Source organism: Notolepis coatsorum, assembly GCF_963971535.1.
Source record: "Notolepis coatsorum genome assembly, chromosome: 7".
NCBI classification, from domain to species: Eukaryota; Metazoa; Chordata; class Actinopteri; order Aulopiformes; family Paralepididae; genus Notolepis; species Notolepis coatsorum.
Genome location: NC_140171.1, coordinates 115,521,331 through 115,539,922, shown reverse-complemented (window position 1 = coordinate 115,539,922; position 18,592 = coordinate 115,521,331). Strand labels below are relative to the sequence as shown.

Genomic DNA, 18,592 nt, shown 5'->3' with positions numbered 1-18,592 from the left:
TGAATGTTAAAGGTGAGTGTTTAAAGTGAGTGTGTCATGTGGATGTTGTGTGCAATGGGTGTAGAATGGATGGTTAGTGTTGCATAGAGTCCGCATTGAGCGTCCTGATGGCCTGGGGATAGGAGCTCCTTTTGAGTCTCTCTGTACCGGCCATGAGACTCCGGTAGCTCTTGCCTCAGTAATGCAAAGAGGCAGTTGTTTGGGTGGCTATAGTCTTAGCCTTGGCCCTGCAACGACTGGTGTAAATGTCCTGGAGAGTGGGAAGCCCACCTCAGTGCCAGTTGGTCGGCACAGACTTTTAGGACGTGTCCGGTGATGCTGTCCGGTCCTGCTGCTTTCCTCGTATTCACTTTCTTGAATGTCCTCCTCACATCGTGCTCTGTTAACCTGAACACTGAGTCTCCGTCAGCAGTGGCTCTACTCTCTATTGTAGTGGCCTGTAGGCTGTAGTTGAAACGTACAGCCTCGAAGCCGTGCATCGAATGTGTTGAGCTCATTTGCCAGGATACATCAGTGTTCACCATGGGGCGGGGCCTTTGTAGTCTGTCTGTCTGTCTTCCTGTGTGTATGTGTGTCTCTCTCTCTATCTCTCCCCGTCTCATTCTCTCTCTGTCTCTCTATCTCTCTCTAGATTTATTCCAGAAGTTGTTTCGTCAGGACCTGTTGGTGGCCAGCTTGTTCCGCAACTTCTTATTGGCTGAAAGAATAATGAGGTCATATAACTGTACGCCGGTCAGCAGTCCACGCCTGCCCCCTACATACATGCACGCTATGTGGTAAGACAAGTGCACTCACACACACACACACACACACACACACACACACACACACACACACAACTCACTTGTATCTGTACAACTGTGCATGACATGTGTCAGTAAGCATTGTGTGTGTGTGTATGCGCGTGTGTGTGCGCACACACACACACAATGCTTACTGACACATGCACAGTTGTACAGATACAAGTGAGTTTGCAGTACAGACACACAGCATTGGCCACACGGTGGTGTAGTGGTTAACACTGTCACCTCACAGCAAGAAGGTCCTGGGTTTGATTCCCGCTTGGGGATCAGGTTGCCAGGTACCCAGGTGGGGTATTTCTTGGGCCTTTCTGTGTGGATTTTGCATGTTCTCCCCCCGTGCTCGCAAGGGTTTCCCCCTTGAAAAAACAAAACAATGGAAAAACATGCATAACAGATCGCTAATTGCTGTAACAACAGACAGGAGCATTTGGATTGGTCCCCGGGTGCGGTCCCACGCCGCAACACATGTCTACTCCCAGCTGCCCTTGGGGGGAAGGACGACGGGATGGGTCAAGCGCAGAGAGGACATTTCAACTGACCCAAAAATGCATGCGTGTGTGTTCCTGCCCATCTACACATACACACACAAACCTGATATATTACACATATAAACACACAAAACTGAGATATTGCACATACACACACACACTTTTGAGTCCAAGAGCAGCGATAGCTCTGCATTTCCCGAAACGTATTCTGTGGCTCGTCTCCTTTGCATTGCCATTACCTGCATCGTATACAAACACAATAGATGAGGTGGAAACACTCCCTGCTGTCTATTGATTTAACATGCTCCTCTGTGCCGTGAGAGAAACTCATTATCTCTCTCCCTTTAGTTACACAATCACCATGTCGTGTGCTTTCTCTTTCCTTTTCTCACTCGTTAGCTGGCTTGCGTTGAAGATTTCTTTCTTTCCCCATATCGGTCTCTTTCTCTCTCTCTCTCTCTCTCTCTCTCTCTCTCTCTCTCTCTCTCTCCCCCGCTTTCTTGTTCTCTCTCTCGTCCTCTCTCCCCCCTCACTTGTCCTCTCTCCCCCCTCTTTCTTGTGCTCTTTCTCTCTCTCCCCCGCTTTGTTGTTCTCTCTCTCTTCTCCCCCCCTTCTCTTGTCCTCTCTCCCTCCCTCTCTTGTTCTCTCTCTCCCCCCTCACTCGTCCTCCCCCGCCTCTCTCTCTCTCTCCCCCCCCCCCCTCTTTCTTGTGCTATCTCTCTCCACCCCCCTCTCTTTCTCATTCTCTCTCGTCCTCCCCCCCTCTACATCTCTCTCTCTCTCTCTCTCTCTCTCTCTCTCTCTCTCTCTCTCTCTCTCTCTCGCTCTCTCTCTCTCTCTCTCTCTCTCTCTCTCCCTCGCTCTCTCTCTCTCTCTCTCCTCGCTCTCTCTCTCTCCCTCTCTCTCTCTCTGTGCTTGGGGAAGTTGTTGTTCTGTAACTTGCTGGCATCAGATTAAGGGTGCTTTCAAACTAGCCATTCGGGGTCGAATCGGCTCCGCTCTGTCCTTGGGTGCGAACTTCCCCCCTCCCTCTCCCCCCTCTAGTTTGCATACACACTGCAGTCTTGGTGCGCTCCGGGTTTTGTTTACGGTTTGCGTTTTGAGCGTGTAAGCTGCCGTGGGCGATGATGTCACGCTCTAACATCAACACAGGAAGAGTTTAACACACGGTGGTGGAAACTGGATGCTGATATATAAAGAAACAAATAACCAATAAATATGAAGTTATATTTGAACCTCTGTTGTCAAACCTTGTCAATATAACCCACCCCCTTTTCTCACAAATGGAACTGGTGTCGTGGAGGCGTCTATACTTTCCGTAGCCGCATTTCTGGCAGACGCTCTCTGATTGGCCACTGTTGCCCAATCGCGTGACGAGCTGTGTCTTTGCCCATTTCCGCGTCGAACAGCCTGCAAACTACCTGGCGTTCTATCGCCATGCTCTAAGACAAACTCTAACCTTAACCAACTTCGAATCGAAAGAGTGCCTAAGCTTAACCGTCGAAAGAACTTGCCGTCACGCTCTAAGACAAACTCTAACCTTAACCAACTTCGAAAGAGTGCCTTAGCTTAACCAGTGTAGAAACAGGCGTCGGCCAATTAGAGAGCGTCTTGCCAGAAATGCGGCTACGGAAAGTATAGACGCGTCGTGGAGTCCGCTTTGAGCGTTTTCCAGGGTTAACGCTAACGCTAAGCTAACGCTAGTTAGCTTAGCCTATTTATTACTAGTTAGCAGCTAACATTAGCCCATTGCTTGCGTCAATTATATTGCATGTCATTGATCTACCGGTCGATCACGGCCGACTGGTTGGGCACCACTGGTCTATAGAAATAAATGCATTCGAACAAGAAACCAATGTATAGTAGACATAGCAATGGCAAAATAATTGCCAGGCCTAATGCGAGCCAGGGAAGTCTTGTGTAACGTGGCTTCATCTCGAAGTTTTCATCCACTGAGCTGTGAGGCTCAACATGCTTGTTTGGTTGAGGTCTGAACTCGCCAAATTGCCCATAAATATCGTTTTTGTGGGTATTGTCCAGTTGTTGCTGTATGTTTTTATCTGCCCAAAATTCAAGCAAGCATGAAAGCATTACAGTAAGCTTGTACACCACACCCCCGCTCCCACTGGCGCGCACCGAAACCACCTATTCCAGCGGTCCAGGTTTGGAGCGAATCAGCGTCCCCGGTGACGGGGGGGGGGGGGGGGGGGGGGGGCAAACTGTAATGTTAAATTGCAGTTTGCCATCAGAGCAGTGAGAGATGCGGGTTGGGCTGCATTAGCACATAATATGAAGGAGGAGGAGAAGAAAGACAATAAAGAGAAGAAATGAGACACGGAGGATGATGTTAAAAAAACTAAAACTCTACTGCAAGAGAACAAAGGCTTGATGAGATTTATGAGTACAGTATGGAGGAGAGCAAGTGGGTGGACAAAAGAGACTGAGAATTTAGGACTTGTTGATCGATAGTAACGTTAGTGTACAAAAACCATTGTTATTCAAAAGGCACAGAATGGGGTAGGTAAGAAAGCAAAGCCTGACGACTCCCATGTGGTATGTTTGCGTGCGTGCACGTGAGAGAGAACGAAAGAGAGAGACACTGCGCCACTCTGCAGGCAGCAGCAAAAGAGCTTAGTCAGCTGCCACCTCGTCCCCTCACACTCCTCTCTCTCTCCTGTTCAATCATCTCTCACACGTATGCACACACACACACACAGGCTTTGCGTAGAGCAACTGTTTCCTAATGTCAGATATCATCAAGCTAATATGATCATGTCAAACAGTCTTCTCTGATTAGATGGTTCTCTCTTCTGGCCAGCCTCTTCCTGGATTACACACACAACATGCCCGCTGTACTAGAGATGATGGAAGTCTGTCTGTCTGTCTGTCTGTCTGTCTGTCTGTCTGTCTGTCTGTCTGTCTGTCTGTCTGTCTGTCTGTCTGTCTGTCTGTCTGTCTGTCTGTCTTCTCTCTCTCCCTGACATTCTGTCTCAATATAAGCTGCCAGAGTGAAGAAGAGTCAGAAGGTTTAGTCAAACTCTCATAGTCTAATGTTGATTGTTATAGATGCCATCACGTTACAGTACATTTGTTTTTTTTTATTTAAATGTAAGTGTTGTTATAATGACACAGCCGAAGGTGTTCTCTGCCCTGGAGCACGAGTTTGATCTGAATTGCATGAGGCTTCATCCTGTGTGTTTGTCTTAAACACTGTTCTAAAACATTGTACAAAAAGACATATGGTCATTGTCTTTAAACAGCTTTCAGATTTGCATTTCAGACGTTTTCCAGTGCAAACTGATTTAATTTACTTCTTAGAGAGAGAGAGAGAGAGAAGAGAGAGAGAGAGAGAGAGAGAGAGCGAGGGAGAGAGAGAGAGAGAGAGAGAGAGAGAGAGAGAGAGAGAGAGAGAGAGAGAGAGAGAGAGAGAGAGAGAGAGAGAGAGAGAGAGAGAGAGAGAGAGAGAGAGAGAGAGAGAGAGAGAGAGAGAGAGAGAGAGGAGAGAGAGAGAGAGAGAGATGAGAGAGAGAGAGAGAGAGAGAGAGGAGATGGAGAGAGAGAGAGAGAGAACACACACCACACCATCAGGCTCAATGATAACCCCTACTAACGAGTAGCAATGAACCCCTCTAGATAAAGAGCTCACAAGTGCTGCAGCCTGCCTGAGAAAGGAGCAGGGGGGGGGGGGGGGGGGTTGTGTGTGTAAGAGGGGAGATGGTTTGATGTGTGTTATGTAACCCTATGAATTAGATATGAAGAGAGTGCTGAGGTTTAGGAAAGGATCAAAGGACTCACTGCTGCCCTCTCTAGGACCCTGGGGTACGTGTGTGTAGCAGTGTGTGAACGTCTTGTGTGTGTACAGTGTGTGTGTGTGTATAGCAGTGTGTGAGAAAGATGGAGCTTGGGAAAGGGTGTGTGCATGGGCAGTGGGAGACGTTGCTCATATGTTAATCATACTTGTGTGTATTCTTGCGTGCGTGTGTGTCCTTTTCTCTTCAGGCAAGCGTGGGACCTGGCAGTGGACATCTGCCTCTCTCAGCTGCCCACCATCATCGACGAGGGGACAGCCTTCAGAGTAAGTGTGTGTGTGCGCATGTGCGTGCGTGCCACCGGATCTTTGATAAACAAGCCCTCCTCAGCCCTACTTGGACTCAGTGGGCCAGGAAGTCCAAGCGCTATGCCAAGTGCACGTTGTAGTGCACGTTTCATACACCGGAGACAACAATGTTACAGCAACAATATGGAGAGAGTACGTGACATGGAGAAAGAACCAAGTGTTGGATTTATCGATATATCAGCCAGTATCACCTCGTCACCTGTGGTTCCGTGAAGTTTTCTGCGTTGTGTTCAGGGCTTGACATTGGCACCTGACCACCCGCCAGATGCGGGTAGAATCCCCCTGGGGCGTGTACTTCTGTCATTCTACCCGCCCCATTGGCTAGTGGCTTTTTTTCTATGAAAGGTCTGTCTGTCTGTGTGTATGTGTGTGTGTTTAGCATATTTTCCCCGTGGCCATTCGAAAAAAAAAATCTCTGCCTTTGATTGGCTATAACGCGTTCATTATGCAAAGACCAGCCCTGATCTGCCTCTGATTGGCTCTGATCATCACTCTGATATTACCCGAATGACGAGATAAACAAAAAAGCCATGTGGTACTGTGAAACCTGACACCGTGCACACTAGGGATGGGTACCTTTCACATTTGAACCGATACGGTACCGGTACCTGTGAATCGATACCGGTACCCAACGGTACCTTTTTTCGGTACTTTAGTCTCAAAAAAATGTATTTACCTACCTCAGTTGTGAAAAAAATTATCCAAATTTCAAATAACTACAATTTTTACCGTTTTCGGCTTGCCATTGCTCCGACTGCTTTGTTGTTGAATCAAGTCATATATTGTGCGTATGAACGTTGAAAAAAAGAAAAAAAATCTCACTTGAATCGATACTCGGTAGTACCGACGTGTTTCGGTTCGGTACCTCAAAAGTACCGAATTCGGTACCCATCCCTAGTGCCCACTTCCTCATTGAGCGAGACACCACAAGTTTGCTTTCAGAGCATAATAGTTTCAAGACATTTTGCGTCTGTCTGAGAGAAGAATCAAGCATCGGAAATACATTTGGACTGCAGTATTCTGTTGTGGATGGTTAAAACCAACCTAGAACCTACAGTAAGCGCTCTCTCTCTCTCTCTCTCTCTCTCACTCACTCACTCACTCACTCACTCACTCACTCACTCACTCACTCACTCACTCACTCACTCACTCACTCACTCACTCACTCACTCACTCACTCACTCACTCACTCACTCACTCACGCACTCACTCACTCACTCACTCACTCACTCACTCACTCACTCACTCACTCACTCACTTCTCACTCGCTATCTCTCTCAATTTCAATTCAAATGGGCTTTATTGACATGGGAAACATACATTTAGATTGCCAAAGCCAGACAAAACAAAACAATCAAACAGAGAAAACAAAGAAATCAGTACATTACAGAAGGAATTTCTTTTGTGGGAAGTATATGTCTCTGATGTCTTGGTATAGTGGAGAGGTTGAAGTATATGTCTCTGATGTCTTGGTATAGTGGACAGTAGGGCTGCAACGATTAGTCGACATAATCGACATCAATCGTCGACGAGATATTGTTGCGTCGATTAGTCATTAAAAAAAAATATTATAATTTTTTTTTTTTTTTTTTTTGCACTACCTATCTTTGTGAAAGTGGCTTCTCAGCTCTGGTCCAGCCAGCTGAAGACTTCTTAGCTTAACATAACAGACCGACAGTAAGTTTGGGGGAACTAATGGGATAACTGGGGATGTTGTTTGGTCCTGACAAGAGTCTCAAAGCAACTCTGAGGTCATGCTCAATGTCCAATCTGTTCCTCTGCTCTGTCTTCAGCTGGACCAGAGCTGAGAAGCCACTTTCACAAAGATAGGTAGTGAAAAAAAAATATATATATCTATTTTTTTTTTTTTTAATATAATTGTTTTTCGATTAGTCGACTAATCGAAAAAATAATCGACAGATTAGTCGACTACCAAAATAGTCATTAGTTGCAGCCCTAGTGGACAGGTTGAAGTATATGTCTCTGATGTCTTGGGCAGGTTGAAGTATATGTCTCTGATGTCTTGGTATAGTGGGCAGGTTGAAGTATATGTCTCTTTTTTTATTTTTATTTTTTAACAGTTTTTCTTTATTTTCCCTTTTCAACATGAAACAAGACAATACAATACAATAACAATACTAATAAACAAGACATCACAGGACAATAACAATAATAATAATAATAATAATAATAATAATAATAATAATAATAATAATAATAATAATAATAATAATAATAATAATAATAATAACGACAATGACAAGACCATCAGTTAAATCAGAATAATGAAAAAAAATAAAAGTCATGTATAAATTAAATATATAAATTAATAATAATATATATATATACATACATATACATACACACATACATATATATACATATATACATGCATATACCCACATGTATGTACCATAAGGCGAGATTACTTGAGCACTCGTCATCTCCAGTATCGACAACCAAGGTCCCTACCCCGTGAAGTATATGTCTCTGATGTCTTGGTATAGTGGGCAGGTTGAAGTATATGTCTCTGATGTCTTGGTATAGTGGGAAGGTTGTTAAGAAGTGTAGCTCGGTTTCCACCTCATCTTGTGTGCAGTGGGTGCACAGTCTGTCTTCTCTTGGGAGCCAGGTCTGCCTATGGCGACCTTTCTCAATGGCTAGGCTGTGCTCGCTGAGTCTGTACCTAGTCAAGGATCTTCTTAGTTTCTTCTTAGTCTCTCTCTCTTTCTTTCTCTTTCTCTTTCTCTTTCTCTCTCTCTCGCTCTCGCTCTCGCTCTCTCTCTCTCTCTCTCTCTCTCTCTCTCTCTCTCTCTCTCTCTCTCTCTCTCTCTCTCTCTCTCTCTCTCTCACTCTCACTCATATCACGGTGGTGAAAAAAGGAGTCTGGAGCCCATTTTCACATGATCATTTTAATAATCACAATGTTGGGTTATGATAGGCGTGTGTGGGGATTTTTGGCTGGTGAAAATGCTGAGTGGCTAGTGACTTTGGAAAACCACTAGCCACAGTGGCTAGTGAGCCAAAAAGTTAATGTCAAGCCCTGGTTGTGTTTATCTCTTTCTTATCGTACTGACTGATACCCTCTCTGTTACCCCGTGGATACATTAGTCTCAAAAATTATTAATGAGACACTGGAAGCAGGATACCTCTCCTCGTGTTGACGTTTATTCTCATAAACATACTCTGTACAAGGTGGAAACACAGTTCTGAAAGGTCCTTGAAAAATATATCGAATTCATTATCTCTACCGTCTCTTCTGCTATTAGTCCCATGGTGGTGGTCGCGGCCTAGTGTTATCCAAAAAGCCTTCCCTGTTAGCCAAAGCTAGCTCGTGGCAACCGGAGGGTGGGGCCACGCGTCCCTTCCCCCCACCCTCTAGCCCCTGAGGTCTCTGTCTACGTGTCCACCCTTCGTTCCTAAGTCTGACCAAACCCGGAAGAACTCCCAGCTATAAACTATAGCCCTTAGCAACGGCTGACAGCCCATAGCAACCGCGCAATGCATCTCCGTCTCACCCACGACCCAAACGTATTAGTCTCTCTATCTCTTCCCCATGACAACGGCTTCTCTGTTGATATTAAACCACCTCTCAGGCTCTCACCCAAATCAAACGCTGTGGCTACCCTGCCCCCATCACTTCTCTGCAGTGGTGGTAATGACCTTGGCTTGTTGGGTATCTTTGGGGCTTGGGAGTTCAGCTGATAAAGGCCTTTGTCTGCACAGTCTGACTGGAGACACACATACATACATACATCTATTTAAACTAATATCGCTATAGATCTGTCAGAGTAGATGTCTGCTTCTCCAGATATTTACATTATGTACACATTGAAAAACAAAACCAGATCTCACACAAGGGATTTATAAAAGAAGGTCATCACGTCACTGTGTAGCGCGTGAACGTACGTTGGTGTGGAAACGTTCAGTTTGGCCAACATTCAGTTGAATGGGATCAGCCATCTCCTCTTTTATGTCATTTAAACAGGTTATTACCTCAGAATGTCAGAAGCATCTGCAATTTGTTGCATTGTTAAAGGAACACGCCAACATTTTGGGAAATTAGCTTACCATCTTTTCCAGAGAGACAAGAAGATAGATACCAGTTTCCTCTCTGTGCGCTCAGTTTCCTCTCTGTGCGCTCAGTAGTAAGCTATCTGGCTGCATGTTAGCCTAGCTTAGCACAATGAATGGAAGTGGACATGGCCGGTTAGCCTTCGGGAGAGGTGTTAGTTGGACAATGCCTAGGCTAACCGGCCATGTCCTTCTTTCTCTCTCTGGAGAAGACTGTAAGCTAATTTCCCAAAATGTTGGCGTGTTCCTTTAAGTAGCTAACGTTTGATATATTGGTTGGTGTATATTTCCTCATATAGCTTGTATATTTTATTTTTCTGACACCAAGCAGATTATAGAACACTGGTATTCTGACGCGATGACCTTTCTTTCTTTCATAGTTTCCTTCGAAAGAACACACCTCCACAGCCCCACACACACACTGATACACACACAGGCAAGACACGGTGGTAAAATCTGAACAAGGATAGGCTTAGTCAAAGGCTAAGGACAAAAGGTAGAGTTTTAAACCCAACGAAAACGACAAACAAAAATACGCTTAGTCTGGACACGTGTGTGTGTGCGTGTGTGTGTGTGTGTGCGCGAGATGGGGATCGGAGGTCAGTATGGAGTGTATCAGGCCATGATGGATGGTTGTTTGTGTTGCCCAACCATCATTCATCTTTCCACCACTGGGGAGAATAACCCACCATCGCTTCATATTATTACTGTCAGTTCTCACACCGACATTTGCCCTGATTCATCACACACACACATACATACATACACACACACACACACACACACACACACACACACACACACACACACACACACACACACACACACACACACACACACACACACACACACACACACACACACACACACACACACACACACACACACGTGCACTGTGGATAGAGCAATGAAATGTCAACTCTAATATTCCACGTGCCTGTCATTCAGCAGGAGGGATGAAGGAGGCCACCATTTCTAAAAGCCTCTGAACTTGCACTTCTCGCCTGTTGTTCTGGGGGGATTTACCGACGTGGCTGGATTCTTTTGATGAAGACGCTGAAAGTATCAGAAACTAGAGAGTGGAGGAGAGAGGTAGATTGAGCTGGAGCTGACTTAGATGTCGAGCAAGGCTGACGCAGACAAGACGGCACACATGCAATAAAGAAGAGATGAGCTAGAAGTCTGGCGGACCGCAGACTAAACAAAAAAGTCCATGACCACAGAGAGTCTGACTCACAGAGCTCAGGCTGATGGAAAGCAGAGCCGATGGCGATACACTGAAAATGTTCAAGTTCAACTTTTATTTGTCAAATACAAAACAATACAGGGAGCGTTGCAGGTAATGAAATGCTTGTGTTTCGAGCTCAGACTCAACAGTGCACAATTAAGAAACAACAATGAATACTTGTAAGTCGCTTTGGATAAAAGTGTCAGCTAAATGACTAAATGTAAATGTAAATGAATACAAGTATGGTAACAATATAGGTGGTAGTAGTAACATCATAACATCAGAAATATAAAAAGGTGAGATCAAATATTCAATTATTCTCAGAAAGTGTCTTGAGTGTAGTGTATGTGCATGATAAGGTGCAGTGCAGGGTGTGTGTGTCCAATAACAATGAGATCAAATAAAATAGTAAATTTCTACAGAAAGTGTCTTGCATAAAAAAGTGTATGTGCATGTGCTGTGTGTGTGTGTTCAAGAGTTTTTAAGAGGTGTGAGTGTTCAAGAGTTTTATTTTTTATTTTTTATTATTATCTTTTCCCCCTTTTTTTGTTTTTCTCCCATCCCAATGTTTAGTCGTTATGCCAATTCCCACTCCCCTTCCTGGTCGTTGCGCACTCTACCCCCTACCGTCGGTCTGGGAGGGCGGAGACTCTCACATGCTTCCTCCGACACGTGTACCCAGCCCACCGCTTCTTTTCACCTGGCAGCGCGGACTCTCACTGGGAGAGTGTAACGTGTGGAAGGTCACACTACCTCTCTTAGATCCTTCCCTTGCTGTGCATGCGCCCCGACCGAACTGTAGGAGTCGCTGTTTACAATGACCAGGACCCACCCGCTAACACTGCCAATTGTGTTAGTATGGACGGTCGGCCAAGCCGGAGGCACCACAGCCGGATTCGATCCCACTGGCTCTGTGGTGGTAGACAGACGCTTAGTCCGCTGTGCTACCCGGCCGCCCCGTTCAAGAGTTTTTTAATGGGGCTATCTCCTGTTATTGTTCAGGAGTCTTGTGGCTTGTGGGACAAAGCTGTCCCTGAACCTGCTGGTTTTTGTGCGGATGCTCCGGTACCGTTTGCCAGACGGTAGCAGAGTGAAAAGTTTGTGACCGGGGTGACTGTGGTCTCTGAGAATGTACTGACATTATGAAGCCTTTACCAACCTCATTCTGCCCATGTCAGTATGTTAGGTAAATGCCTTCCTCCAGCGCATACAGTAGGTTTCACGTCGTGCCCCCTTTTATTTCAACTGAATGTCCCAACAACCAATCACATTTGGCCGACACACAAATACATCGACAGATGGCTGACACGATGGATAATGTGGCATCCGTGCGCTGGTGTTTAGAAATGTATTTATCATTATAGAGGTCAATGTGATATAGATTTCAGGTCATACCGCCAAGCTCTAACAGGAAGGGCCTTTCCTAGTGTATTGCACTAATTTCCTTCTGTAATAACAATAAACGTTATTTCTATAGCACCTTTCATACAAGAATTGCAGCCCAAAGTACCTCACAGCAGTAATGTAGACATAAAATACACATAGGCATAAAATAAGCAGAGAATTGACTAAATAAAAGCAATGCACAAACTGCAGACATAAAATGCAGTCATAAAATGAGTATACAATAATCGTTAAATAGACCATATGCATTCATACATTATCACAATTGACCTGCTCTACTGTACATGTCCTATCAATCACCCAAGACGGTTTCCATCAACATTGATATGAATGGGAGCAGCGTTTCATGTATGGATATAGTGAGGAAGACTGATATTATAATAATATTAAATATATGAAATGTTTTTGTATTCAAGTGATTGTTTTTTGCGGGGCTTCCCAGAGCTTGGTGCGTCTGGCGAGAGCTTGTATGGAATGTGCAAGAATATATTAGATTATGCTGTACAGTAAGTGGTATTAAAAAGTCTTAAGACCTGCAGATACTCTGTCTACCATAGAGATATGTTGTCACTACAAATTAATAAAAAAAAATATATATTATATACCACAACGTCTGTGGATGATCTTGAGTAACTGGGTCATGACTTCTGGAAAGAGATATCACTGTTGAGTTTTGCAAAGTTATTTCTTTGGCGCTCAAACAGAGTATCGCTCAGCTCCCTTGTATTGGGAGTGACGGCAGACATCTCTGCAGCAGATATCTCCAAACCTCTGCAAATCACACTGAAACGAATACAAGTAAAAATATGTTTTTTTGGCGGTGGACTGCCCCTTTAAGTTATGTGGTCTGACTAGACGATTCCACTCTTTAACTTTCTTATGTTCCTACTTTCTTCCACCTGGTATGTGGTGGGGGACATCTTCCCCATCACTCCCCGGGGAACAGTTCCTCCTCTCATCCCTCCCTCTATTCTCACGCCACTCTGGCCCAAAACACTTAACAGGGACTATAATTGAGTCTCTGAGGACCAGTAAAATACCTTGGTCTCTCTTTCATGATTCTCTGTCTCATTGTCTCTCTATCTCCAATGATCTCTCTCTCTCTCTCTCTCTCTCTCTCGCTCTCTCTCTTTAGTGGATGGAGTCTTTCATATAGAAAATTATTCGCTCTGTTATAAGCTGCTTTGCCTTTGCTCTCTCTCTCCTATCCCCTTGTTCCCTCTCTCTCATATCCTTGTGTTCTCTCTTTCTCTCTCAATCAGTATCCTCTCACTCTTTCTCTGCTATCCTCCAGTTTTCTCTTTCTCTCTCTCTCGCCTGTCTTTCTCATTGAAATGATCCATATGCACAACCATGGCTCTAGGCTTAGTCGTCGGCATGAAACAGTTTTTGTGTACCAGTATCTGTGTGTGTGTGTGTGTTGCATGGTGAAGCTTTGATTAGGCACAAATTAATTTGTCCAGCCAGCCGCGAAGTGTTGATATTTCCCCACCCCACATCCATCAACGCGCCACGCAGCCCTGTTGTAATTCCCACTCTAATATTTAACACACCGCATGATCAAAACTCTGCAGCCACCAGACTATCAATCAGGCTCACATTGCCGTGACTGGGCCAGGTTTCAGCGGCCCAAAGCAAACAAGGCAGCAGGAGAGAGTGACGATGAGGGCGGGAGCTGGCGATAACGACCCATCATGTCTAAATTACTAAATGTTACTGCAGTGTGATTGTCATACATGCAGTACTACAGTAGCTGGTTATGAAAAGGCTTAAAAGAACAAGCCAACATTTGGGGAAATTAGCTTACCGTCTTCTCCAGAGAGAGAGACAAGAAGATAGATAGATTTCCCCAAATGTTGGCGTGTTCTTTATCTGCTTTTGGCAAGATTTCTTGAAATAAATAAAAAGATCTAGGATTCTCTCTCCTGATTGGATAAAGTGGGAACAGGATACCAGAAAGACATTTCTGTTTACTGGAGAGCGGAGGGACTTGAGACCCATGCTACTGACCAAACACTCTATATCAGTGATGGCTGTCAGAATTTAGAGCTTATGATAACAAAATAATACCACTAACAGTATATTTAACTGTAGGAGTTAACTGTAGAAAAAAAAATTTTTAGTGGATTGGACCTTTGAAATACATCCGGAGGGGATCTTTAAAGTGATGGGTCATTTACTGCCGTTTAACTTGATATGAGTGCATGCATGTGATTAAGTGAGTTTGTAATGGAATGAGTTGTAGCCAATGAGTGTACAGTACAGTTAAAAACGGTGGTGAGTGCTCAGTATGCTGTGTACGTGTGAAACTTATGATTGAATCATGCAGATGTATTTTCCTCTGTACGGTCTGACATTGTGTGTGTGTCTCTTCTCCCCGCAGCACAGTCCCTTCTTCGCGGAGCAGCTCACAGCGTTTCAGGTGTGGCTGACCATGGGAGTGGAGAACAGGAACCCTCCTGAACAGCTGCCCATTGTGCTGCAGGTACATCTACACACTAGGGGTGGGAATCACCAGAGGCCTCACGATACCATACTGTCACGATACTTGAGTCACGATACGATAGTATTGCGATACTAAATATATTGCGATATGCTGAGTATTGCGATATTAATATTGCGATATATCGCGGTTTATTACCTTTTTTCAACTGCAAAGTAAAACTTTGAACTTTATTTTTCTGTTCATCTCACTTCAATAATTTTTATTGCAGAACATGGTATTTTCTCAAGCAGACCGATGAAAACACTAATCTGTGTTGCATGTACCTGACAAACTGAACTGTTTGTATTAGTCATATTCCAACTTAACTGAATGCACACATGCGTGTGTGTGGACTACTGTACTATTACAGGTATTGAAATGAACAATGCAATTTCCTTATACAAAAAAAAGAAATTATTATTGTAACTGAGGGGTACAATTCCCTGACTGTATTGATAAGTATGGTATTATTAAACCACTACCTGCTTGTACTTTAACTTCTGGCCATCCAGTACATGATATAGATATGATGAACACTTTCCCACCTGATGAAACGAAGTCCACACAAATGTATAAATCGAATATTTTATATAGCAAAGGGTATATACAACGTTCACTTAATGACATTTATGATTTGAAATGCACTTGTAAGGCAAATGAGTATTCGTAGGTAAATCAACATTGAATGTCCAATCTCTGGTTACGCAGGGAGCAAGTATACAACCTGGTTCTTTAGGGAACTATAGCGATGGTACTTAAATGATTATAGCTGGATACACTAAAGGGGGGGTCCCGCTGGTTGTAAGTCAGTAGGGGGGGGGGTTAGGAGAGCCGCTGGCGGTATCCCATCTGGCCGACGATTTCTTGGGAGAATTCAGAGTGCTGAACACGGTGCCCACAGAACCTCGGTCCGCAGATGAATACAGCTGGGCCCTCTGGTGGACGGTAGCTGCCGGTCCACAACGAAGAGACGTGAGGCGACCTCACTCGGGGTAGAGCGCCGTCTCACCTGGACTCCTCTCAGGGGGGTAGTTCCAACACTCAGCAGTGTTGGCTGTTATCCATGGCATAATCAAAGCACCCAAAGCACGTAGATAATCCAAGCCGTGGAAGGCTCGCCGTCGTCCGGGTAAAGTAATCCAATGTACAGGTCCACTCGTCCTGGCCCGGAGCTCCTCGGATGCAAGCACCACACGTGGTCTGCCCAGCCTGGTTAAGACTCCAGATAACGTCAGAAACGATGGGGGTACTGCTCACCTTATAACTCTAACCGAACGATGCACCATACATAATAGACTATTATTAACTTAATAGAAATACGTCCCACTCTACGGTATAGTGCCAAACTATGACAATTCAACTATTAATCCACACGATGTCTCAATGCCTATTCTGAGGCCAAGTAGGCCTTACTGCACCACACGTGCGTCGTGGGTGAGGCTTCACGTCTGTTACTAGAGTAAAGTAAGTAAAGTAAGTTCTACTTTACTTGCGCCATATATATATGCGCTGTGAACAAATAGTACCATTCGTATTTCGCCAGACGTATTCCTACGCGGAACCGGGCTTGTAACGACATGTTCGTCGGCACGATTGAACTTGAACCAAGGGGCTTGGCTGCTGGCGCCAGGTTCTCGTCCAATGGTAGAATGAAACTATTATGGGCTGTTAGTAGACTAAAGGGATATTCAGTGTATATTGTACAAGGAATATACAGGGGATATCAAACGATATACAAATACTATTAAATATATATCCATAAATAAATATATATATTCGGTTTAATCTGATCCTTCACAACAGCCGCCCCCTAATTAGTCCCACCTAATTAGCTAAGCAGAGACAGATTAACCGCACTGTCTACCACTCAAGGTCCGCTGTAAGGGTCAGTCAACTCACAAAGTCATGGGGTCATGGTCGTCATCGATAGTGTCTGGGAGTCTGGGCAGTTCTATTAGCCTCGCCACGGGTCGTGTGTAAGTTCGCCCTTGGACGAGCACTTCAGCTGCTCGGACCTTGCCATCGGCACCGGTGATCACTTTGCTTACGCGGCCAGCCGGCCACATAGCTCTGGGTAGTGACTGGTCGATAATCATGACGACTGTTCCTTCTGTCAAATTGTCTCTCTCTTTTACCCACTTCTGGCGGGTCTGTAGAGACGGTAGGTAGTGGAGTAGAAAGCTGTTCCAAAACTTGTCAGCTAGTACTTGACTGTACCTCCACATTCTTCGGCCGTTCGCTTCTTCAGGCCTGTACATTGTCTGGGGTAGCGCGGGGTCTAGCCGCCCCATCAAGAGTGTGTTGGGGGTGACTGGGTCGACATCTGCTACATCACTGGAGACGTAGCCGAGGGGCTTGGAGTTCAATACTCCCTCGATCTCCGTGAGGACTGTCATTAGGACTTCTTCCGCCACAGTCTGGACCCCAAGCACGGCGTACAGGGCTGTCTTTATAGAACGTACTTCTCGTTCCCAGGTTCCACCGAAGTGGGGTGCGTTCGGGGGATTAAACTGGAAGTCAATCTGGGATGGAGCGAGGTGGGTCTTAAGTTCTGGGCCCATAGCTTGGAAGCTCTCTCTCAGCTCTCTTTCTCCGCCTTTGAAGTTTGTCCCGTGATCAGACAACAATGTAGACTGTTTTCCTTTCCGTGATGTGAATCTTCGGAAGGCCATAAGGAATGAGTCTGTGCTCATGGTCGGAAGGAGTTCGATATGTATCGCTCTGGTGGTCATGCATTTGAATACAATACCCCACCGCTTCTCGGTTCCTCTTCCTCTCTTTATATACAACGGGCCAAAACAGTCCATGCCTGTGGAGTGGAATGGCTTATCGCCGAGTCGGAGGCGACAGGGAGGTAGGTCAGCCATCCGGGGTATGCTGGGCTGCGCGCGCCACTTTCGGCAGTCTAGACAGGTTCGCTGGAAGCGTCGCACCGCTTCTCTTCCTTGAAGTATCCAATAGCGACTACTGATCTCCGCGAAGACTCTCTCTGCTCCTGCGTGGTGTACATCCTCGTCGTATTTCTTTATGATCAGCTCTGTGACCTTGTGTCGGCTGTTCAAGACTATCGGGTACTTAACGTCATCCGGTAGATCGGGGGCTCTCCGCAGGCGACCACCCACTCTGATGAGATTATGGGCGTCGCTCTCGGGTGCCAGGTGGAGCAGTCTGCTGTCTGATGGGACGGGCTTTCCTCCCTGTAGACAGTCTAGCTCATCGGGGAACGAGTCTCTCTGGGCTCGTTGTAGTAGAAGAAGTTCTGCTTCTTCGTAGTCAGCTGCTGAAATGTCGGCAGTGGACTGAATCTCTGGGTGGTGCCACAGGAATGTCTTTAGCTGCGCACTCTGTAGGGTAATGCAATCATCTATGTTGGGGTCTGTGGAGGCGACTGTGCTCAGTCCACAGAACATAGGTTTCTTGTTCTCAGCCTCCTCTTTACTTGCCTCCCGTGGGGTGGGCGTAGGCCACTCTTCTTCCGGGAGCTTGAGTAATTCTGGTCCGTCACTGTAGATGTTGCGACGGGTGAGGTCATCCAGGGACATTCCCCGGGTGATGACGTCAGCTGGGTTGTGTTTGGTGTCCACATACCGCCAGCTCGCTGCTTCTGTTAACTCTTGAATCTCGGTGACTCTGACTCCCACGAAGACCTTGTATCTGCATGAATCAGACTTGATCCATGTGAGTACTGTCGTGGAATCTGACCACAAGATTGTTCGGTGCACCGGAATGGTGAGTTCTCGTTGGATTAACGTGGCTAGATGCGCTCCTGCTAGGGCTGCGCAGAGCTCTAGACGCGGGATAGATTGTTGCTTTCGTGGGGCTATTCTTGAGCGAGCCAGGATGAAAGCAGTGTGTATCTCTCCTCCCTTCTCTTGGGCACGCAGGTAGGCCACCGATCCATAGGCTACTTCTGAGGCGTCACTGAAGACGTGTAGATCCATCTTGCATGTCTCTGGCCTCACTGTGGGTGGGAAGTAGCTGCGGCGTATATTG

At 45.6% G+C, this 18,592-nt stretch overlaps 1 protein-coding gene across 1 annotated transcript in view; it reads left to right on the top strand.

Moving 5' to 3' along the window:
• Positions 1 to 18,592, top strand: part of rptor (regulatory associated protein of MTOR, complex 1) — a 606,910-nt gene that overhangs the window by 309,061 nt on the left and 279,257 nt on the right. Inside the window, 3 exon segments of the mRNA XM_084318354.1 lie at positions 632 to 776; positions 5,291 to 5,366; positions 14,498 to 14,599. Of these exon segments, the coding sequence (XP_084174480.1) occupies positions 632 to 776; positions 5,291 to 5,366; positions 14,498 to 14,599 (323 nt within the window).